This window comes from Lissotriton vulgaris, chromosome 7 (assembly GCF_964263255.1).
Source record: "Lissotriton vulgaris chromosome 7, aLisVul1.2, whole genome shotgun sequence".
NCBI lineage: Eukaryota > Metazoa > Chordata > Amphibia > Caudata > Salamandridae > Lissotriton > Lissotriton vulgaris.
The window spans coordinates 484,985,132-485,010,941 of record NC_141695.1 but is presented as its reverse complement, the minus strand read 5'-3'; the positions used below and the strand labels follow the sequence as shown (position 1 = coordinate 485,010,941).

The 25,810-nt window shown below is 42.0% G+C and overlaps 1 protein-coding gene across 1 annotated transcript in view; it reads right to left on the bottom strand.

The window, feature by feature from the left end:
- Positions 1-25,810, bottom strand: part of GLP2R (glucagon like peptide 2 receptor) — a 921,875-nt gene that overhangs the window by 153,741 nt on the left and 742,324 nt on the right. The window contains exon 6 of the mRNA XM_086930546.1: positions 20,975-21,131. Within this exon, the coding sequence (XP_086786672.1) occupies positions 20,975-21,131 (157 nt within the window). The remainder of the gene's footprint in view (positions 1-20,974; positions 21,132-25,810) is intronic.

Here is a 25,810-nt window from a genome sequence, read left to right as displayed (position 1 = left end):
ATTACCATTCAACCCATTAATGTTTCAGTTTTTGACCTGGTCTTGCATGACCAGATACCTGTGGTTGGCGCTTTGATCTTTTAGGTGCTAGGTTTCCCTTAAAACTATAAACATTCTTAACTCTAGTTCCACTGATTGGATTTATGTTGTGTTGGTGTTAAATAATGTATTACACTTAATCTGTGTTTCTAAATTGGTTTGGAATTTTGATTATGTGATGTTTTGTGTGTTGCATAAATAATTTACATATAGCCAGACTTCTTTGTGCCAAGCGATCAGAGGGTTAAGCACAGCTTAATTTGGTGACTTGTGTTGTCTAGCGTGACAGGGATTGTGGTTGTTGGTTGAGCGGGGCTTCCACTCCCTTAACCAATAACCACATTTCCTACATAGTCCTATGTCAGAACAAAAGATCCCTTGCTCCTGCAGGAGACGTTTTTGTCTGCTACAGGACAACTAGTTGTTGGCCAAAACCTATAGTACTAAAAGCTGAGAACATTCTGTGTTGGTGAAGACTATTGGTCCAGTAGCAGACATCCCAATTCATTGTTGTGCTTTAGGAAGGTCTATGGAGAACTGTACCAGTTTTGGAGGGACCCCTACAGATGATGACAACATTGCAGTTGCTCCACAGCCATGCCATCACAGCCCTATCTACAGAACAAGAATCTATTTGTAACTATGGAGCCTGTTACAAAATTGAGGTTTCAGAACCATCAGGACACCCCTTCCACAGTAAACCTCTCCAAACAGACCCAGTGAACTTGACTCATGGGATAAAGTTACAAATTCATGGGCCTGATTAAAAAAAGTAGTCTGAGACAAAATCCTAACTTTAAGACTTTTGGTATTCACAAAAGTCATTAAGGAGTAGTGAGATGATGAAATCTGGGATGACATGTTGTCTGTTCCTAAAACAAATGATACTAGCCTCTTTTGGTGCATAGTGGCCTGATCTAGAAAAGATAATGTGAAAAGTTATCAACATCATATATCAGCTGATAAATGGGTATCCCACTTCTCTGATCTTTATCAAGCAAAGGCTTCAAATACCTCAAGGCTATGTAGCGATCCAATGACCACCTTAGACACATTTCATCACAACGCTATACAAGCACATGACTCAGCCATTGCTTTCAGCCTAGAGGATACTGCTAGAGCTGTCGCCTCATTAAAATCTGCCAAGACGCCGGGATCAAATAAAAACCCAGGTGATTTATATGAATTGGAATCTCAGATTTGGACAGTTTATCTTTATTTACTCTCTAATGCTATAGCAAGTGGTGTGAGGTTCCAGACTCCTGTAGAGGAGTCGAGATTGTGGCAATATATAAAACAAGTGATGCGTGCGCCCCCTCAAACTATAGACCAATTTGCTTAATCAATAATGCTCAAAAGAATTTTGCTCAGCAAATCCTTGAAAAACTGTTACATTGGGTAGACTCTAATAATATCATGTCAGCCCTTCAAGATGGGTTTCTTTCAAAGATGAGTACTTCTGCCCAAATGTTTAGATTCGCCACATTATACTAAAAATATGTTTTATTGCGCCATCAAAAACTTTACATGGTTTTTATAGATCTTAGAGCCGCTTTTTATCTCATTCCACGTACCAATCTTTGGCTTGTTTTACCCACAATGGGGGTCCTTGTGAATTTGATCCATCTTATGTCTCAACTATACAGGAATAACTTTGCCCAGGTAAGCTGCGGTCGTATGGGAGAACTAACTGAACGCATTCCTATTCAGCGGGGTGTACAACAAAGGGTACGTTCTTGCACTCACGGTCTTCACCCTCTACTTGAATGACGTGGTTGACATTCTGATGAATTGGAGAAATGATTCCCCTGTCAGAACAATAACAAGGTACTGATTCTTTTATTCACATTTGATTCCCTTCTAAATTCTCAGACACCTATAGGGGTCCAGCTCCTGACTGACAAATATACAGAATTTTGTGCTTCAAGGGGCTTGGAGCTCAATGTTAATAAGACCAAATAGATGGTGTTTAGGAAGGAAGCGGTCAGAAACTCCATTGTTTGAGTAGGTGGAGAAGCCCTTAAGAGGGTGCAGAGCTTTGATTACCTGGGAGAAAAAGTAATGGAGAACTTCAAGTGGAATGGTCAACTTAGTAAAAGTACACTACTAGTTGAGCACAGAGCAAATGCTATCACTGGATTACACAGGCAAACAAGCTCTTGTGTAGTCGCACTAGCCATTGAAGTATATTGTATTATGGCACAAGGGGCCGCTTTTTATGGTGCTGAGACCTGGCGTTGGACTGAAGTTTCTTCACTCACCACAGCAGAATATGAATTTGCCAGACAGTTGGTTTCTGTCCCAAACAGCTCACTGTTTATTCCCCTTTTCTTTGACTTAGGACTAAAATGAATTGCAGATCTTGTCTATTGGGTTCACCCATGGGTCACACCCGAGCTAAGTGAGTTTAGAAACTGCCTTGTAAACCTGCTGAGTGCAGGAGGTGCTAAGTCTGTACCCTGGGTCAAATTAGTTTCTGACTGGCTAAGCAGGTTGGCATTGCAAAGGCTATGGGCTGATCCAATAAATATATGTAAAGATGGTCTTAATACTTTGAAATCCATCTATTGGACTTATATCCAAGAGGTTTATACTACTAACCAGTCAATTGGCCCACTAACAAACAGATTTTTAGATATTAAACCATTTCCTTGCTTTGAGCAATTTTACTTTCTTTTTCTTCTCCCTTAGTGAAAAATCTCGATATATGTTTTCGATTTGGCACTTTGCCCCTGAAGTCCTTCGCTACTAAATGGAATTAGGACATAGCTTCTAGCATTTGCCTGGCTTGTAACTTGGAAAATGACGAAGAAATACATATACTGTTCTTTTACCCTGGCTATCTAGGCCCGTACCCGAAAGTGATCGCTCCTCCATGTCGTGGTCTGGAGGTGACCAGATATTTAGTGGCTTACAGAATTTTAAAGAGTGATACCACTCCTGTAATTGTTATTGCTATTAGCAAATGTCTACAGTCGGTCTGGTTTAAACGTGGTAGACTGCAGTCCAAGATTGCCAGGGATTATGATATATTTTAATCATTATCCAACTTCAACTATATATGTATAGTTTTTTTTTAAATGAAAAGTTTTTTTAATGAAAATTATGGAAAACCCTCCAGACCTTCCATGTTGCTTGCTGCTTATTTGCAGATAGCCCTATTTCTTTTTTTGCACTCTTTTTTTTGTATATAGTAATGATTGCAGTAATGAATTCTTAGTAGCATTTGATTTTTATCACAAGTCAGATTTATGAGCTGTTTTAAATGTGTATTCTAATGCTATTTATTCTATTATTATGTGTCCGTACACTTTGATGGTACTTGGATCCCAAATGAAGTATTTACTTAGCTACTTGTGCCTCACTGTAGTTTCAGACAGGCAGCAGGGCAGTGTCCCCGGCGCTGAGATCCCTCTGAAATTGGGGCTGTGCCCTGTACACATATTAAGCTGGTCCCCAGCACATATCACACAGTCTCCCCAGGATTACTGGGAGGTTTCAAACCGACCAACTGGCCTTAAGCAGCTGAATAGTTCAGACAGAGTCAGAAGGGTCCCTAGCTTGACCACAGTGTGACTAGTTGAGTTGAAGCCAGCGCAGATGAGCAGACATGCAGTGAGATGAAGATCCCGTGGCCCAGGTTCCCTGGGATGACGATTCTAATGACACAGTAGACACGTCAATCTACAGGGCTGTGGTGGAGCCCATTGCCCCCATGGAGTAGTGCTTGGTACAGCAAATTGCATGTGAATGCACAAATTGGGCTACAATTCCATCAAATTTCAATAGAAAGCTGCAAAATGCACAGGGGGAGGGGCATCCGGCCCCAGCAAAGAGTCTCAAGGGGGATGGAGTGGATTTGCGTGTTTGCATGAGGCTTTCCTGGCCCAAAACCAGTCCTTGACAGTACCCACCGATCCGGTGCCCCCACCTGCATTGCCTCCACCCGTGAGCCCAGTACAAGGGGCGGGAGATGACGCCCAGAGGGATACAGATGAAGAGGCCAGCCCCTCTAAGCCTTGGCGCCGGGCAGCAGCTCCATTGCCTAGTGACCCTCAGGGGGTGGAGGAGATATCAGACATGGTGGACCTGGAACTGATCCTACACCCGTGTTCATCCGAATGGACACCCTCTTCGAAGGTGGCGAGCAATGTAGCCAGTAGGATTCACACCCGATGGGGATAGAGGCTCCTAGCCACCACCGGATGGAGTGCCCTCGTCTGTCTTTTGACGGCAAGGTTGCCCAGACCCCAGAGTTGGATCCCTGGATGGCCACTTTCCTGGCCAAGTTTATTAAGGACCCCAAAAAGGGCTTCAGATGAGGCAACAATGCCTCAAACTCTGATATGTGTTTCCACCCCTTGCGTGAGTGGGCGGCTACTTGGCCAATTTTGTACAATCTGGGAAATGGTTACAAGCGATGCTTGTGTATTGCAACCACTACAGGGTTTTTGAGTAGAGTTCTGTGGCACTCCACTCCAGGAAAAAAGACCAAGACCTATCCAATTCTCGTGGTGAGAGGCAAAACTGATCGATACAGAAGTAGCCTTCCTTCTGAAAAAAGGAGCAATGTGCCCTATGTCACCGCATCCGCAAGGTTTCATAAGAAACATGTTCCTGGGAGACGAAGAGAATGTGGGCAGCATCCGGTATTGAACCTGTGCGAGTTCAACAAGTGGTTGTTATACCACCATTTCAAAATGCATGAGATCCACCTCTTGAGGGACATTTTATGCCCGGCAGATTGGATGGTCTGTTTGGACTAAAAAGACGCATTCCTGGTTATCCCAATTTTTCCACCACACAGGAAGTTCCTGCAGTTTCTTTGGCGCTGTCAAGTGTACCAGTTCACCACTGTGCCTTTCGGGATTTTCTTCACTCCTTGGTGTTTTATGAAGATGATCAAACCAGTTGTGGAACACCTGCAAGTGCGAGGTACTTGCCTCATTGTCTACCTCAACGACAAGCTCCTTTTGGCACAGGATCCCGGACAATTGAGGCAGCAAATGCGACCATCGGTCGACCTGTTGGAAGGACTTGGCTTGGTCATAAACGTCAAAAATAGTTATTAGTGCTTGCTAAAAAAAACACTTTCTTGGGCTTCATAATAGACTCTACCAAGGTGACTTTCAGCCTTCCTTACCGGACGATATTCAAAATCCGGCACTAGCTCTGCAGGACGCTGCTCTCTGAGAGAGTGTGTACCACAGACAGATTGCCTGCTTAGTGAGACTCCTGTCGGCCTCTATACAGGCCATTTTCCCAGTCCCACTGCTTTATCGGGCCCTGTATGGGGTGAAAGTGGAGCATCTGCGGAGAGGTCTTCCTAGATCTCACTCAGTGAATCTGTCTGACGATGCGCGGGAAGAGATTTGCTGGTGGCTCACACATATGGTAGCATGGAATGGCTGAGCAATATTTGGCTCCACCCCAGACCTCGTTATTGAGGCTGATTCGAGCAATCAGGGTGGGGCGCCAGGTGTGGAGATTTTTTCACTAAAGGTTCTTGCTCTCCACAGGAGGGCACACTGAACATTAATTGTTTGGAGCTGTTGGTGGGGTCCTTTGCAATCCGCCATTTGATCAGGGGCAGTACTCAATCATGTTCCTTCTCAAGATGGACAATATCTCGGCGATCAGGTGCATAAATCACCTGGGTGGCACTCCGTCAGAGGTACTCTTGGACCTGGCAACATATTTTTGGCAGTTTTGTCTCGACCACCAGATTTTGGTGACAATGGAGTATCTTCCAGGATGGGAGAATCAGCTGGCAGACTTGCACTTGCGCCATTTCTCGGTGGATTTTTTTGCCTCCAGACTGGTTCACCAGATACCACGGTTCTTCAGTTGGAGGCCGGACACTCTGGCAGCAGCCATGGATGCTTTCCTGAAGGGATGGGCTCAGGAGCGAGCCTATGTTTTCCCATCATTTGTGATGATCACAAGAGTGTTGGGTCAGATCAAGTGGCAATGGGTGGAGGTAGTTCACATCACCCCAATTTGGAGATCACAAGTCAGGTTTATGGTTCTACTGGAACTTTCTTCATCCGTCTCCCCCAGTTTCCAGAGATCTTGGCGACCCAATTCAGGTTCTGCATCAGATGGTATTTAATGGGTCCCTAAACCTGAAGGCCTGGTGGAATACAAGATTAGATGGTCGATCCTTGGCCTTTCAGCGTACGCTGGAGAACTCTTGTACAAGGCCTGGCCCAATAGTACGGTCAAGAGGTTCCGGTCAGCCTGGAGACAATGTTGTCATTGGTGTGTGCAACGGGGTTGTGCTTGTGATCCCGTGGGTGCAGACATAGTGCAGATCTTGAATTTTCTAGCAAAGCTGACTCCTCGAGGTTTGGTCTATCGCTCTGTCAACACCCTTCTTTCTGCCATTTCTGCCATTTCTGCAGGACACATTCCGGTGGAAGGGGCACTGGTGGGAGAACACCAGTTTGTGTGTTGGCCATGTGAGGTGGACTGCTTAAAGGCATATGAGGAGATGTCATCAGAGTATTAGCCTCCAGGGGAGAGGCAGCTTTTGATCGCCCTCCAAAAACCTCATAAAGCGGTTTCATTCCTCACTATTGCACATTGTTTGTGGTGGGTCATGCAAGAAGTGGTTATTGTTCAGGCCTGGGCATAGTTCTCAGAGTTTTGCTATGCAGAACTGTGCAAAGTTACAAAACAACTCAGTAGAGTTCCGCAAGTGGTGGAGTGAAGGCGACTGCCATTCGTGCTGGTCTTCCTGCTGCTTAGGTTGAAATTCTAACCAAGTGGCAGCTCACACTCGTAAACTTACCATTTGCGCTCGCGGGCAGGTAAAAAACTCTGCTGCACTATGCAAAGCAGAGTTTTCTGTGCTTAGTGGAGTGCAGAAAACTGCAAACTTCGCGAACGGAGCAGAATTCATCCCCAGGCCTAGCATTGACCTTCAGCACTTTGGAGCCCATTCGGCTAGTAGGGCGATGGCCTCCAATGCTTTTACTCTGGGAGAGAGGCTGGAAGACATAAAGAATGCAGCAGATTGGTCCTAAGACTCAACGTTTAAAAGGTTCTATTTCAAGCCTATTATTGATATGGCCCATTTGATTTTAAGTAAACTTTAGGCTAGCATAATCCGAAGCCTCCGGTCCTGACATAGACGAAAAAATTTCCAAGCTACATAACGATAAAGTTTCAATTCTATTAAGAACTCAGAGGTGAGGATTATCTCACTCACAGAGGCGCCCTGGAATGCGCCAATCGGTACAAAGTAAATAAAGTGTTTTTTTCTTGCAATCTTGGCTGGTTTTATACTTACACAGTGGTGGTAGATAAAAATGTATCTTGGTTTTGACGGTTGTCTGAAATGCATTCAATCACCGTTGGGGGATTTCAAGTTCTGATCCTTCTTCTTTGGTTCCAGGAAGAGATTCTGGAAAACAAGATGCGTAGGACAAGACGGATGGTCTGATTTGCGCGAAGAAAGAGGAAGACCAGAACACTGAAGAGGTGCTATATGCCAGAGCCTGGACACTGATTGGTCAATGGCCCATCATGGACTGTTCTTGTCGGTTATTTTTGTTTCCCCAATTTTCCTGGGCTTCTGGGAAATGTTTTTTTTTCTTACTTTATTAAAATGGTTGCTGTGATTAAAGTGAAGAAAGATAAAGCATAATCCTCACCTCCAAGTCCTTAATAGAATTGTAACTTTCTGTTACGTTAGCTAGGACATTTTCATTCCACAGTATGTTTTGGAGGCTGCACAAATGATGCATGAGTTTTGTCATGGAAGCGATCATCTAGAAAGTTTATTAGAAAAATATTGGAATTTGTTTTCCAACGAATTTAGGAAAAGTGCTGGGATTTTTTAACCATATTCAACTCAAGAAAAATGCATCACCTAATAAACACAAATTAAGACATGTTCCACTATCTGTTAGGAGTGAATTATCTACATTGTTGATGGATATTTATAAAGAAGGTGTTATTGAGCCTGTGAATGTGGCTGAGTGGGTGTCTCTGATTTTTTTTCTTAAAAAGAAAACAGGTGATTGTCGGATGTGTATGAATTTGTGTTCCGTTATTAAACAGTGTTTAGTTGATTACCATCCTCTGGTGCAAAAATGTTTTATGATCATTGATCTTAAAGCAGCATCTCATCAAATTGAATTGACACCTATGTCTTGTCACATTAGTACCTTTATTACCTCATGTGGGGTGTTCAGGTATACATTTAAGTCATTTTCAATGGCATCTGCAGCATCTGTCTTTCAAAAACTCATGTTTTGTTTGTTTTGAGGTATGAAGTGGTTGCATTTCAGGATGATAGTCTCATGTACACTGAGTCTGACGATCTTCAATTACAACTTCTTGTTAGAGTTATGTCTATTTAAAATGAAAAGGGTATGACAATTTGTCTTAATAAGTGCACATTATTGGCACTGAAGTAGAGTATTCGGGTCACTCTATCTCTAAGAAGAGTATTTCACCCAAAAAGAAAAATGTAAAAACCATTCAATATATGTGAGAACCAACTAACCAACATTAAGTTCGAGCATTCTTGGGTGTATGTCAATATCTTTCCATTTTTAGTAGAAATGTTTCTGATATACTATGCCATTAAAATCAGTACTTAGAAAAGGTGCTAAATTGTAATGGACACTCGAACATACTAATGCATTTAAAATCTTAAAAAAAGAATTGTTGATTCTAAACCACTGTCTACTTTTTCAAACACTACAAAGAACCTTGTTACCATAGACACAAGTTGATCACTTTTAGGTGCAATGTCAAGTCAAATTAAAGGTAATGTGGAATATTCTGTTCCTTTTTTGCATCTAGACCATTAACAGTGGCTGAGTATAAATATTTCACAATTGAACTTTTGCATGGTCAGAGGAACATTTTAAAATGTATTTATGGGGCAAATGCTTTCATTTGAAAATGGACGATAAACCTTTAATTGCTTTGCTACCTAACAATGGTGCAGGCAAGGCTTCTTCAAGGTTGGTAATGCTTTTAGCGAAATTGCATTATTACAATTTTAATAATGCATATTTGCCAGCTACATACAATGTAAAGGCAGACTGTTTATCTCAGTTGTCTGGAAATTGTGATTTTTCATATTGCAAGGATAGTGTTGAAGAGTGTGTAGTAGCTAATGTTGATGATGTGGGTTTATATGTTGGGTAAGTGTTATCGAATGATGGATGACTTGTTATGTTTTGCTAGTTATAAAGTGTTGCATTCTGTAAAGGAATATATTGTGAATAAGTGGCATTTGGAAAGTCTGTCTAAGGAATTACAAAGATTCTCTCAGAATCTTGAAAATGTTGGTATGAAGAATTTGAGAAGGTTGACATTATCAAAGAAATATAATGATTTAGGTATGTATTTTCTTTTTGTTTTCTTCTGTTGTGAATGACGAACTGAGGTGTGTATAGTAATGTAATAAGTATATGATTGTACATGTATGTTTGTTATTCACAGAAATCAATATTGGCTTATTATAAAATATTGTCAGAGAGTTACATTGTGTTCATTGGTTGATGTGCATCTGTTTGAATGTGATTCCAATCAATCAATCAATCAATCATAGCATTTGTATAGCGCACTACTCACCCGGAGGGTCTCAAGGCGCTTGGGGGAAGCGGAGTCTGCTATTGCTCGAACTGCCAGGTCTTGAGTTGTCTCCTGAAGGCGAGATGGTCCTGGGGTCAGCCGGAGGTGGGTGGGGAGGAAGTTCCATGTCTTGGCCACCAGGTAGGAGAAGGATCTTCCTCCGGCGGTGGCTCTTCTGATGCGTGGTACGGCGGCGAGGGCAAGGCTTGTCGAACGTAGCTGGCGGGTGGGCGTGTAGAAGGTCAAGCGGTTGTTGAGGTATTTGGGGCCCAGGTCGTGGAGGGACTTGTGTGCATGGGTGAGGAGTCTGAACGTGATTACCTTGCTGACAGGGAGCCAGTGCAGGTCCCTCAGGTGGCCGGAGATGTGGCTGCGTCGGGGGATGTCCAGGATGAGTCGGGCGGAGGCGTTCTGGATGCGTTGGAGTCTTTTCTGTAGCTTGGCTGTGGTTCCGGTGTAGAGGGTGTTTCCGTAGTCCAGTCGGCTTGTGACTAGTGCCTGGGTGACCGTTTCCTGGTTTTGGTCGGGATCCATTGGAATAGGAGACGGCGTTGACTTGTCTGGTCATCGAGAGGGAGGAGTCCAGGATGAAGCCCAGGTTGCGTGCGTGGTCTGTTGGCTTGGGTGTGCTGCCTAGGGCCGGGGGCCACCAGGAGTCATCCCAGGCGGAGGGTGATGGTCCCAGGATGAGGACTTCCGTCTTGTCTGAGTTCAGTTTCAGGCGGCTGTTCTTCATCCACTCGGCGACGTCTTTCATCCCTTCGTGTAGGCTAGTTCTGGCGGTGGCAGGGTCTTTGGTGAGGAAGAGGATTAGTTGGGTGTCGTCTGCGTAGGAGATGATGTTGAGGTTGTGTTGGCGTGCGATGGCTGCAAGGGGTCTCATGTAGACGTTGAAGAGGGTGGGGCTGAGTGATGATCCTTGCGGTACGCCGCAGATGACTTCGGTGGCCTCGGATCAAAACGGGGGGAGGCGGACTCTCTGTGTTCTTCCGGCGAGGAACGAGATGATCCATTCCAGTGCCTTCTCTTGGTCACCTGTGTTGCTGAGGCGTTGGACTAGGGTGCGGTGGCAGACAGTGTCGAAAGCTGCGGAGAGGTCCAGGAGGATGAGGGCCGCTGTATCCCCGTTGTCGAGCAGGGTTCTGATGTCGTCAGTGGCTGCAATGAGGGCAGTCTCGGTGCTGTGGTTGGCTCGGAAACCAGACTGCGAGGGGTCAAGGGATCCGTTTGTCTCGAGGAAGGCGGCAAGCTGTCTGTTGACCGTCTTCTCGATGACTTTGGCAGGAAAAGGGAGGAGCGAGATGGGGCGAAAGTTCTTGAGGTCGGTGGGGTCCAATGTTGGTTTCTTCAGTAGGGCACTGAGCTCAGCGTGCTTCCAGCTCTCCGGGAAGGTGGCGGTGTTGAAGGAGATGTTGATGATGTCCCAGAGTTGGGGTGCGATGATGGAGTCGGCCTTGTTGAAGACGTGGTGGGGACAGGGGTCGGTTGGAGATCCGGAGTGGATGGTGTTCATTGTGCGGACTGTGTCTTCAGTGGTCAGCGTGGTCCTGGTGAGGAGGGTGGCGGTGGGGGGCGTTGGTTCGACGGTAGGATGCGTGGATGGTGCGCCAAAGCTGTTGTGGATGTCGGCGATCTTGCGGTGGAAGAACGAGGCGAGAGAGTCGCAGAGGTCTTGTGAAGGAGTGATGTCGTTGTTGCCGGTGCTGCCATTCCATGGGAGTTAGACTGACTCTTGTGTGTATGGTGTGGGTGCTCCAATAAATAGCTGTACTTGAGAATATTTAAGCATAGATTCTAATCCTTACAACCATCTTGCAGCATTTTCCTGGCAGCAGCTTTCACTTTTAAAATGTTTTTTAGAATTATTAAGTTTTATTGACCATCAATTTCTGTCCAGGTAGGGGTGCCTTGTATGCCAGTGAAGGCTTGGACTTGCCTCCTCCTACTAACATGGCAATGGGAGCCTAGTTGCATATCTTTAACAGATGTCTGTGCTTGATAGGGCGTGGGGGGTGGAGCACTGGACTAGCCTAAAAGAAAGTAAAATTGAGGCCGACTTACTGATGCTAGATTTACAGTAGCATTATGTTTATCCAGTAACTCACAGTCTCCTATCTTTGAAGTGCATTTCAAGCACTTCACTTAGCAGATTTCATAATTGCCTTTCTTTAGTTCAGTTCATTTTATTAACTGACAAAAGAACTATGCTCTGAAACTATGACAGATTACAGTAGTAGGCACACAATGTGCTGATCTACCTTCCTGGCAATTTAATAAAGAACTTCAGAAAGACACGTGTCCCACTTAAAGGTGTAAGTTGAGTCAACACTGATTGACAGTAGAACTCCTGTTGCAGACAGTTAAGGAACTGAAGTACAGCAAGATCACATTTTTTGCACAGGCTCACTTAATTTGTGAAATAGGAGGGTTTCGGTGGAGTGCTATGCATGCAGTCCTCTCACATGTATAAATATATGAGAGAGAACCCTTTAACCAGACCAGGGATTAGAATACTTTTAGCCAGAAGAAAAAAGAGAGATCTCTTGGTGAAAGAAACACTATTAGACTAATCTATGCGCTCTCCACACAGATTGCAGCGCATGTATTAGAATTTACAACCACCTAATTCCAACACCATTAGTTACAAGGTAAGTAGATACTATGATTTCTTTATTTTTATGTTAAAATCAACATCCTAAACATTATAACAATCAATACTAAAAATTCATTCACATTAAAAACATATACAATAATATTGCATTTACATATGTAAGTATCTCATCGGACAAGAAGGAAATTAAAAAAAAAAAGGAAAAAAGGGTTTGACCTTGACTATACTGTACTTAGATTACACAAGATAAATGCTAATAGGCACTAGACCACAAAGAGAGACAAAAGACTGACACTATTCTTTGTCATGAGATCACACATCAGGGTTAACACTAATTCCTAGATTTTCCTAGATATGCTCAATATTTCATATCTGAAGGATGAGCTGTTTCCCTCGATTGTGTGCAATGAAGCGTCAACGCATGGTTATATATGATAGTCCATCTTTATCAAGACAGTTATATATATCTCTCTTTTTACGGGCACCGGTTGGCTGCCAGTCTAATAGTGTTTCTTTCACCAAGGGATCTCTTTTTTTCTACTGGTCCTCTCACAAGTGCCTGTATGGATCCTGTCAATGGGGTACACGCAGAGATAAAGATTCTGTCACAGCTGGAGAATGTTGATTAAATGAAATCCTCCTCTTCCAGCTCCGCCTCTTGCCTCCGAACACCAACTTTTTTATTTTGTTTTTGAAGACTTCCAGCAATTGTTCACCTTGCATGCAATCAATCAATTGCTTTTAGTGCCCATACCCACCCAGGCACTTATTAGAACTAGCCTCCTGGGGTGCCAACGGTGCATCCACTCAAAGGTAAGCTGTCAGACAGCAAGGCTCCTGGTTGTTCTTCTGACTGCTTTCATCACATGAACACTTGCATTGGATTTCAATGATTTCTATCTGAAACAGTGCGTAGGAGTGTATTGGGAACCTGTCATCATGCTCACTTAGACACAGTCTAGCCCTAGCGGAGGAGAAAATTAACTGTGTTTTATGAGGAACTATGGTTGCAATACTTGCCCAGTGGCTATTCATTATTAGACAATGCAACATAAGTGATCATTATGCAGCTTAATATTAAACTTATATGTTACCTAAATCCATCTTTTTTCTAGTGATAGCACACAATCTTCTAAGAAGGGCTATCTTTCAGGCACTGCAGTAAACTGTATTTTAAATAGCTGCTCTGGATCAAAGTGATTCTTCAATCTCCTTGCACATCTGCGTAAATCACAGCTACCCTCCTGTACCAAGCATAAACCTACATAGTACGGAACAAGGGGAAGCTAGTTGGACCTTTGTTGCCTTTGCTTTATTTATTTTGTTTTACAGAAACACTTAAACAACATGGGAAAAAACACATGTTGCAAACACTTACACAGTAGCAGTTTCGAAATATTCCAGTTAATCACTCGACTTGAGGACATATATAGTTTCAATGCTAAAAAAAAAAAAAGGGCCACATGTATCAACTTATTTTGCTTTCGCAAATTGTGTGAATTGCTCAAATTGACCTTTTGCGACTGTAAAATAGCCTGTCAAGAGATATGAAAGACTTTGGCTGTGCATTTTTGATAAATTGTGAGTCTAAATTGAGAATTTCAATTTGCAATTCCCTAAGCATATGTACCAAGAATTTTCTAAATGGAAACTGAGCATTTCCTAAATGCTATTACCATTGATTCCAAGTTGATGGTAACCATGTGCAATTTTTTAAATATGCAAAAAAATGAATTTTTCAAAGTGCCATGTGTCCGTTTTACATCTGCAAATATTTTTACGATGCTTCGTGGCCTTAGGCCAATGGGCTCCCTTGGTTTTGCATTTCTTAATATGCGATTACTAATTATGCAATCCCAAATTAGGTAATGCAAAACCATTCGCACCTGGGCCCATAGGAATGAACGGAGTAGCCATTCCAAATAGTGATTCCATAATTGCGATTGTGACTCTGTATGAATAGCTATTAGGGGTTCGCTGTTTTTTTACATGCCATTTTAAAATCCCTAAATAGTGATTACTTAAAATTCAATGCAAAATGGAACGTTGATACATGGGGCCCTTAGCACCTAAGTACCATGTTTGTTGAATATCGGTAGAAATACATAACAAAGGCAGTCTAAATTAAAAAGATTATTGTTAGAAGTATGCATGTACTGTAGAAACAGGACACAGCTGTGAAAGTATTACTCATTTATTGGCCATCCTCTCTCCTCACTGGAGAACATCTCAACATTCTACACTGAGCTTCAGGACGGGAGAACCCAACAGGGGTCAGGGAGAACGGGTGAACGGAATGTACCAAGGTGGGTTGTAACACATCTCCCTTCCTTATAATGAGTACCCACAAAGCGTACCACAGGTATAGGTTCACAACAAACCGTCGGCTCCCCAAAGGGGAATAACAGATGTTCCTAGGAAGGAAAAGGTTATGACTGCACTTTTATAATGTTGTTGAAACTCCACCATTAACCATTTTCAAACTGTACAACATTTTTTAACACTTTGACAATCCTGCTGGGGGAGTAGAACTTGCTGATGTCAGTTCCCAATTTAGTGTTCCTTCTGGCTTGTGCCATGTCCCCCACTTCCCACCTTTGAACCTTCACACCATGTTTCTTATCGTACCACTGTTTGTACTTAGTTTGATGTTGTTTGACTTTCTCTCCTGCCTCCTCCCAATCTACATCTCTGACATCGCCCCCATTTAACCCACTGGGGTGAAACTTGGTACTAGGCTCCCTCCAACGTAAAGACACAAAAGGAGAGACCCCAGTTATTCTGTTGGGCGAAGTGTGGTAAGCCCGCAGACCTTCCCTCAAACAATTCTCAACATCTTGTCCATTTACAGTAGCCAGCTTGATATTCTCTTTGATGACCCTATTAGCTCTCTTCACCATGCCATTAGCTTTGGGGCAATAAAGGGCTGTGGTTTCATGTCTGATGCCTGAAATTCCCAGAAAACTTTGCATTTCCTCGGAGGTGAATTGTACCCCATTGTCGGTAACTAATGTGGAGGGTATACCTTCTTCACAAAACACTTCTTTGAGAAATTGGATCACTGATTTGGTGTTGATGTTGTGCACAAATATTTGCTTTACCCAGTGTGAAGTATAGTCAATCAGAACCAACATGAACCTTTTTTGCACACCTAGATTTTGCATAGGTCCAATGATGTCTAATGCCAACTTGCTCCATGGCTTGGTTGGAACACTTACTGGAGAAAGTGGAGACTTGTGTATTATTTTTGACTTGTCACTTTTAGCGCATGCCCCACACTCTTTCACAGCTTCCTCCGTCATGGTGTCCATTTTTGGAAACCAAAAATTTGTTCTTACTCTGGCCTTTGTGGCACTTCGCCCAAGGTGACCTTCGTGCGCCAAGTCTATGACTCTCTTCCGCAATTCTCTGGGCAGAATTACTCTGTTATTACGGTACACTTTTCCTCCAATGACACTCAATTCATTCCGGACTTCCCAAACCTCTTCTAGTTCTGCTTCAACGTCTCTTTTCTTGTTGGGCCATCCTTTCTTGACTTGCTCCATTAACACCTTAAGTTCTTTATCTTCCCTCATACTGTCCTCCCACTCTTTCTCTGTAATGGCAGGGAAATCCACCATCATTATCGGGCTGTCCAGAGCCTCCTCAGGTTCTTCCTCCTCTGGTAAAGGTGATCTCGAGAGAAAATCTTCTATTGTATTTTCCTTGCCCGGCACGTGTTCGATCTTGAAATTAAAATGTTCTAAACCCAGAATCCACCTGCTGATGCGTGGAGTGCAATTTTCAGACCTTTTACGGCAAATATATACGTGAGGGGCTTGTGGTCCGTCCGTATCGTGAACCTCAAACCCCATAGAAAAAATTTGAAATGCCTGACCGCCCAATAAGACGTCAGGGCTTCTCGTTCGATTACAGAGTAGTTTTTCTATGGTGGAGAAAGGCTCCTGGACGCATAGGCAATGACTTTTTCCTCACTACCATCTTTCTGGACTAGGGTGGCACTCAATCCATAGTTTGTTGCGAGAATGTTTTTTTTAGTTGGATCAAACGTACCAAGCGCTGGGGAGTTGATTAGATCCTCCTTTAGAGCATTTGCAACCGCCTCCTGCTCCTCACTCCACACAAGTTCCTTTTCTTTTTTTAACATCTCTCTCATGGGCTCGCACTTTGTTGAAAAAATTGTCCACGTACTTGGACATGTGCTCCGTGAACCCTAAAAAGGATTTGAGTTCCTCTTTGTTACGTGGACTTGGAGCCTCCTTCACTGCACAAATTAAACTTCCCTTTGGTCTGAACCCTTGTTCTGTGATGGAATGGCCCAGATATTCGACTTGTTGCACTTTTATTCTGCACTTTTCCTTTTTGACTGTTAGACCTGCATCCATGAGTTTTTTAAAGACTTGCCTTAGCACATTATCGTGTTCTTCTGAATCTTTTCCATATACCAAGATGTCATCTTGGAAACACATAGTGTGTTCTACGCCTTCAAGGATCTTCTGCATGACTCTTTGGAAGATGGCCGGCGCTGACGCAAGGCCAAACGGCATCCCTTTAAACATAAAAGCTCCAAAAGGCGTAATGAACGCTGTGAGTGGCCTTGAGTACCGATGCAATTCGATCTGGTGGTACGCCATGGATAGATCTATTACACTGAAGTATTTTGCCGGGCCCATGGGGACTAGCATCTCATTTATGACTGGCAAAGGGTGTCTCTCAACCCAGATGCAGTCATTTAAACTGCGCAAATCCACACAGAGGCGGATGCCTTCACTGTTGGATTTGGCTGCGAGAACAATTGGGGCCAACCACTCGGAGCAGCCAATGGGTTGAATAATGTCCAAGTCACACAACTTGCGCAGTTCGTTTTCTAGAGGCTCTTTTAGTCTAGGGGGCACGGTGCGCAGGCCATGCACCACAGGTTTGGCATTGTGCTTTAGTTTAATTCTATGTTGGAAATTGTGCAGGCACCCTAGCTCCTCTTTGAAAAGCTGTTTGAATTCTTCACAGATCTTTTCACTTCCCGGAAACTTTTCTGTAAGCAAGACTTGTTCCGCACTGTTAGGGTCCAGTATGATTCCCAACTTCTTTTGATGAACCCATCCCAAAAGGTCTGAACCAGACTTGACTACATATATTGTCCCATAGGTTTTCCTATCTTTAAATTGCAGCCGCACATCCTTCATCCCTAGCAAGTGTATATTGCCCTTATAGTATCCTGAAGGAGAGATATCAGGATTTTTATGATCACTAATCTTATTTTCCCCGATGGACACATAGTCATCCTTATTAATCAAAGTGAACGGAGAACAGGAATCTGCAAACATTTCAATACGTTCATCATTAACCAGTACATCGCATTTTGGATAAATGGAATTCACGGTGTCATCAACATCCTTTACCTGCAAAATAAACTTTTCCATTTTCTGTTCAATACATTTTACTTCTTTATTAGCACCCCTCTCAGTACCTCTTTCGTTATCTCTTGAGTGTAACTCTCCATCACGGCACACTCTGGCAAAATGCCCCCTCCTATTGCATTTCTTACAAGTGACATACCTGGCTGGGCATTGGAATAGGTGGCAAAATGGTTGTTACTGCCACATCGGTAACACTTAGGACCCTTCTCTCTGTGCTCTACCTTGGTACTGGTATTTTCTTTAAACCTCATCTTGTACACATCTAATCTCTCCTCTTATGGTAGCCACTACCTCCCCTTCTGGTTTCATTTCTTTAACACACCTTGCTGTGTGTTCCACTGACTTGGCTATTTCAATAGCTTCTTTTAGCCCTGGATTCTTAGCTAATAGTTTCTCCTGGATGCGTGGATTATTGGTGCACCTCACCAATTGATCTCTTATTAGGGAATCTGTGAGATCCCCAAACTCACATAGCTGTGTCAGTCCCCACAAAACTGCGATATAATTCTGTACTGACTCCTGTTTCCCTTGACATCTTTTAAAGAATTTATGGCGCTCCAGGACCACGTTGATTCTATCCCCAAAATGTTTCTCTAACTTTTCCATGGTCTGCACAAACACATCAACTTCCCCCACAGCATTCTCATCCCTCTCTGGTAGGGGTGGGTTTTCATATACTTTACGCCCTTGAACACCCAGATTATGGAGTAGGATATGTTGTTTCCTTACAGAGTTGAACCTTTGTCCCCCAATTGCTATAAGGTAGGACTCAAAAAGCTTCACCCATTCCTTCCAGCTTATCTCGGGTTCCCCTATGTCATTTAGTAAGGGCGGGGGTTGGTTCATGCTTGCTGCTGCCATAGTGGACCAGGAGTTTTGACCAAGGTCTGCACCATAAGGGGAAAAATGTAACCTAGGAAAGGAATACCCCCAGCATGCAAAGACAACTAAAAACAGGCACACTTCTCTTTCCTCAATATTCACTGTCCCTCATCAAAATATGGCCAACACATGAACAGTAAACCACTGCGAAGGAAAGACAAGCTAGAATGTTTGGGTGAGTTAACCAACTATTATAGCACCAACAGTCAGACGCTTTGCAAACGGTGCGGAGCACCAACAGTCAGACGCTTCACAAGCGGTGCGCAGCTCTTACTAATGTTCCTTTTCTTTGTGACCCCACTCTCCGCCGACTCTGTGGAGATCCTTGTAAAAATTTTGCTAGTGTGAGACAGGTTGCTTGTCCCTAAATTTAACAGTGTAAACTTGATTCCGGATGAGATAGAACAAACTTGGCAATAATTTTTTTTTTAGCTCTGACCACAATGTGCCGAACGCTTCAGGAAAGCTAATTGTAAAGGCTAGATGGACGTTTTAGGTGAATCATTCATCAGGTCATTTTAACATCAATATGTAAATGCACAACATTTTGAATTACAGGTGAAAAAGCTCTAGTGGAATGAATGTTTAGGTTTTATTTAGAAGGTGTAACTGATATGTTGCAGTAAGTAATATTTATTTAATTGCTCTAGGAAATATAACCATTACTACAATAGTAACACTTCTTATTAGGATTGAGTGGGTAATTAAGTTAAGCAGAGTGGGACATCTGCCAAAAGTGTAGTGCCGTTGTCATCAATGCATTCTTAATAAAGCGGATGAGACTTCCACCACTTTTTGTGTAAACATAGGAAACAAAACTCTTTCTCAATCTTAGAAAGCCTGGGGAAATGTTGAGTACATGGACCACGTTCTCCAGGACGTAATTGTAAAGCTTCTACCTTTCAGTCTCAGTACCTCTTTCCAGGTCGCCTTGACAGGTAGAAATCTAACTGGTGAAACAAAAATTTCAGAAGAATGTCTGATAGTGGGTACAAAGTTAAGAACTGGTAGGATTTGCCCAACAACAGCAAGAAATGTCCAGTTAGTATCTACCTCAGGTTTAATTTGTGTGAGCTGCTTTCACACATGTAGTAACATTTGTTTTACAAACAAGCCAAGTGTTTAGGATAAATATTACTGATTTTGCACATAAGATGGTGGTGAGTAAAATAGCAACTTCCACCAAACTTTAAAGCGATGATTTAATCTACAAAGAAGAATTGCATGTAAAACAGAAGTTGACTTCTATTTTAATTGAGTTGAATTTTGAGAAATATGCAGCAAAAAAGAAAATGAGAAATAACATTTAGATGTTAAATATTTTCTATATGCACCAGAGAAACTCCATACCCATGAAATTGTTTAGCACCTAAAAAGTGTGAACACTAGTAACCATAAATTTTTACAAGCTTTGAAAACGCTGGAATAAATGTAGGAGAATCCACTGGAGTTCATGACAGAATGAAATCAAAAACAGTAAAGCCTAGCTATGGTTTAACACATACCGTGGCAGGATATTTGCCTGCTCACAGGTTTTTTTTCCATACTTGTAATTATATTTTTTCTAAAATGGTTTTAGAGATATTTTGCACTGCTATTATTATTGACTCAAAGCTTCAGAAGTTTCTGAAGAAAACCTAGCTATGACGCATGTTTCTAATGCAGTTGATGACTGAACAGTTACACACATAATTTGAGAATCACCAATGCATACTGCAACAGCAATTTCACCAGCATGTGATGTCATTTTTTAGAGTGAGTGTGTATATGTTGGTTTTTGAGGTTTCAGTCTCTCCCAAACCTTTATAGAAGAATGAGTAGATTGATGATCACCAGCCATCCTAGATATAGCAATGTTCATCTCAGAAGTAGATGACTACAAGGAATCATGCCATTTGTGTGCACGTCATCCCCGGCATGGAGCACTAGAGAACAGCAGAGATTTGGAATCATAGATGTTCAGTTCACCAATGCGATAATTCCCTTTAAAGTGGACACCACTTCTGGCAATAGTTAGAGCTTGGTTTAGAGTTGGGTGGTCTATGGAACTCCTTAGACTTCTTGAGAAATTGATTGACCGAGCTTGTGCATTTTCTTCGGCATTTAAGTACATTGTAGAGAAATTGCAGGACCTTACCAGCAAACATTAAATTAGTAGATAGAGTAATATTTTTGGCAATAGGCTTCCACTATCCTTAAACAAATTACTTTTTTCAATTAATGCAAATAGCGAAGCCTTTGTTTGTTATTGCATTTTAGGACATGTTCACAAAAGCTTTTCAAATATCGTTCATAATATTGACTTATTCAACAATATATCTTAACAAGTTCAAAGACATTGGAAAAGAGGTAAAAGAAGCATGCTCAAACATTCTGAATGCTCCTTGAAATTTTAATATGATTTTATTTTACTTTGTTAAGAAATTACCTCTGCATTGAAGTATAAAATCCATCCCATTTCATCATTTGGTCGCTTCGAATAAGCATTTTGAAATACAAAATCTTTTGCAAGTATTGATATTGCTCGCATAATAAACGAAGCAAACAGATTCATGTGAATGTAGTTCCTGGTACAATGAAGTCTTCTGTGGAAAACATACAATATAGGATTTAGTGCATATATTTTATGATTAATGATTTATAGCATTACCCCCACATAAACCAAATTTAACAGTTAATGCTTGCATGTATTTGTGTGAAGAGTAAACAAATATTTAGACACACTAATGACCAATAAACATCCATTGAAAAGCATCAATATCAAAGAAAACGAGCATACTCCAATGTGATATTATCCTACATACTAGAACCCTCATTATTGGATGTATGACGGTACGACGCGTACCGTCACAACGCATGCTTTAGCAACGTGTCCCTTACAACGCAAGTCGTTACCACGACTTGCGTTGGGGGCGCGGATTGAGAATAGTATAATTTACTATTCTAACACCAGTCCCCGTGGACACTAGGGAAGGTGTTGGAATAGTAAATATACTATTCTTAATCCTCTAGCGCCCTCCAGCGCAAGTCGTGGTTACGACTTGCGTTGTAATGGATGCGTTGTTAAAGCCTTGCGGAGTAAAATCCGCGTGGTAAAGAATGTTTCCCCTCATTATTGCACCATAATTCTCAGAAAAGTTCATCTTTTATTAAAAATCCATATGACCTACAAGTTGAGATCACAATTCAGTTTGACGGATATATATGTTTGTTGGTGTAGAGAGTACACCCTGTTTAGTGTGTAGTTGACGAAAATGTCTCATTTCAAAGACAGAGTTGCCTATGGCAAGATACGCATTTGGAATGTAAATGTACAGGAATTTATATAGCGCAAAGCACCGAGCGGTTTCTAAGCGCTTGCTTAGGGAATCCGTCCTGGTATTCCCCTGTGAGATAACCCCGGCAGGGTATCCGCAAGGTGAAAGCCAGGCATCCCGCCGCGAGGGGCCGTTGTGGAGATTAAGCAAGCTATTGCCCAGAGTCGCAGAGTGTGAACCGAGTAGTCACCGGAGCGAGAATTGTCGAGTCCATGGACATTTTTAGGACTCAAGACCCGCCGAGCCAGGAATTGAACCCTGGTCCCGGGCTGACCACTGCTTCCAGGTCTGCCTCCTCTAACCAGTGAGCCACACTTCTCCACTGAATGTACCTGGCAGTTCATTAGGCTACGAATCACCAAACTGAGGCCTGTTGATTTCAAGGGTAACATTGACATGCACACTAAGCTTTGCATTTCAGCACACCAGCAACATCATAGTGTTGGGTCTCTAGAGTGTCACCACTGGGCACAACAGCTGGGGCATGAGAAGTGCAGGTAGAGACTTGATGAAGCATCTCTATGGTGTGCTTTCAGGTGTGTCCCTGTAAAATTATCCTGAATTGTTTGCTGGTAGCAAAGTGACACATTTGAGCAGATTTCTGATGTTGTGATCAAGTTGTGAAGAACAACAGGAGTGTACAGACAGAGGGACAGAGGGATCACCATTATCAGTAAGCACAAGCTTGAAATTATATTAAATGCTGGGTGTAGGGATTTGGTTGACGAAAGAGTAGCCTATTGCCAAATATACTCAGTGACAGCAATGCAAATGCATGTGATAATAAACAACAGCATTATTTATAGAAAGATTGTAGGTGACACAAGTTGACTTAGAAAATGTATCTCCATATTGTCTCTCATGTGTACATGGTGACAGACACATCTTGAAACGATTAACAGACAGAACAATTCAGAGATGATGAATAAAGTGGATGTCACCACATAGTTCCAAAAATACTGGTGCTGATATTCAGCTCTGGGGGGTCGATTTTATCAAGCCAAACAGAGAGGACAATGCAAAGGTGACACGGCATCCTTGATTCACTCACCAGTACTACCTGCACCATGGTCTGCATGTGGCGATGTCCACTCCTGAGGCAAGCACCAGTCCAGCAGCAATTTTTTATTCCATTTACCATACTGAGCACATTGAGGATTCCTCTCAAGTGACCTACAATAAACCCTTATTTTAGCAACACCGGCTTCTTTTTTCATCTTCTGTGACTTAAAGTTTTACATTTCAATTGGATATTTCAGATGTTTTTATGTGAATTACTTCATGTTACACAAATACGTCTGGGCTTTACCACTGAGTGCATATTTTGATTATTATTTTTCTCAATGCCATTTCTAACGGTCACTGCCTGGGACGGATAAAGAAAGTAAAACATAAATCTCCCTCATCCTCATCTGTGCCCTCATGAACGACATCTTCCATGTCTTCAATGGCAACTGCTTCAATTCCTTGTGAAAAGTTACCTTCTGCTTTTGCAAAACCTGTTGCAACCTCTTCTTTATCTTTAAAGCCTTAAACTACTTCTGCAACCAAATGACTTAAACATGACCCTCCCTCACCGGACACACCATCCTCACCATTCCCATGGAACTCTCTCTTGTGAAAATTCAGAGCGCTATATACTTTTGTGGAAGAAACTAATAAGCCTATCCAGAGTCTAGATGATAAATGGTCCCTCACTGAAAGAAAGGTTTCTGAATGGAACAGAAATTCAGTGATATTCGAGATGGCATACTGAAATTCATTTTATTGGAAAAGGAGGTAGCTTTGTTGAAGAGGCAGTAAAAGGATTTGGAAAATAGGTATAGGTAGAAAAACCTGCACAATTAGGTCATCCTGTGACAATAAAGTTTTTCCATGCTACTTGACATCTATCCTGTTGTGCAAACAGTTTCCTTTTCTGCAAGCTAATAGCATCATCCACAACAATAAGTCCCTCAACCAACCCTACAACACACTCCATGTCTTCTAGACCAAGGTTTCTTGCTTGTTCACTCAAAGGACATATAGAAAAAAAATCCCCTCCGGTATTTTTCCCTCCAGGAATGTGCTTGACTTCAGAATTATATTCATACATCTTAGCTAACAACCTTACCATCCTAGGACATGCCTGATTTAAACTTTTCTCAAACAAGGAAAGAAATGGCTAGTTATCAAAATTAATGTCTTTACCCCATTAAAAATGAAAGAAATGTTTTGTAGCCCAAAACGCAAGTCAACGCTTTTCTCTCTAGGGTGCTGAAGTTACGTTCAGCTGCAGAAAGAAATTTGGAAGCAAATGTTATAGTACACTCCTTCCCTTCAAAATAGTGCATAAGAACTGCTCCTCACCTAACTCCACTAGTATCAACAGTTAAAATAGGCCCTATAACATCCCTGAATGTACTAAGGGCCATATGTATCAACATTCCGTTTTGCGATTCCTAAATAGCGATTTTTAAGGAATCGCTATTTAGAAATCGCAAAATGGTAGATATGTAGAAAATCGCTTCTTTTTAGCGATTCCTTAAAATTCCATAATTGCGATTAGCAAATTGCTAATCGCAATTAAGAAATAATTTCCCAATAATTTCTAGGGGCCAGGAGGCCCATAGGAATGAAAAGGAAATTGTGAATCGCAATTTGCTAATCGCAAATTGTGAATATTTTCAAGGGTGCAGGGGTGTCTCAAGAACACCCTGCTGCACCCCTGAAAATGAGATGTGTGCGCATATGGCGCACATACATGCCCTAAGGGCATGTATGAGCGTCACATGGCACCTTTTGATTTTTAAAATAATGCTTTTTTGAAAGAATTCGCAACTTACCACCGACTACAAGTTGGTGGTAATTTGCGATTCCTTAATGGCATTTTGGAATGTTTTTTTCCTTGATACATTGCATTTAAGGAATCGCAAAATTTGCGATTCCTTAAATTCAATCGCAAAATAAGGAATGGCAAATTTAGCGATTCCTTATTTTGCAACAAAAATGTTTCATGCATACCATTTAGCGAATTTCGGCGTTTGCGAACCCATTTTGCCTTGATACATATGGCCCTAAGAGCTGTAGTTCTAACAATAAAATCCTTCTAATTTTCAAATGCTGCACATTCTCAGGTCACCAAACATACTGAACTCTGTTATGTAAGAGTTGCCTTAATGGTTCAATTAGCTAAGCAAAATTGACTATAAAACGTGAGTCATACTAGCACAGACTTAAGAAAAACTATTTGATCCATATCACCAGGCACAGGACTACTTTTGATTATATCTACTAAATCAACTTTAAGTTTAACCTCCTCTCCAGAAAGGTAATAACCCAAATATTAAATGTTCTCATCCATAAACCTATACCTATCCTTCATTAATGTGAATCCATTGTGTTCCAAGATATCAAGCATACTACCCAACACTCGGAAATGATCCTCCATTGAGTCAGACAAAAACAAGATATCATCTTGGTATCCTATACATTTTTAAAATTTCTAAACAGTTTGAACATCAATTTTTGAAAGACACTTTGGCTAGGTCAAATGGCATACATGCAAATCTGAATGCACCACACGAAGTGTTGAATGCTATCTATGATCAAGAGTCTTCAGCCAATTCTAGCTGATGATACAAAGCTCTCAAATCAAGGGGAAAACACCTTCATCCCCTCCTAACTGAGATGACATTTGACAAGTCTTAGGCATGGAAAAACATTTAACTAAAATGGTTCTGCTCAAAGACCTGAGATCAGCACAAAGCATTGTGTCACCAGTTGTTTTCTTTACCACCATAATGGGACAGATCTGTTGAGAAAAGTCTGTTGGTTCTATGACCTTTTCTCCGCACAGCTGATTCAAATAGTGAACCAACTGACTCCTATACTAAATGGAACCTTTCAAACTTTGGTGTAACAGGAATGGCCCCTTGTTTTACTATGATTTTATGATCCTAATCTAT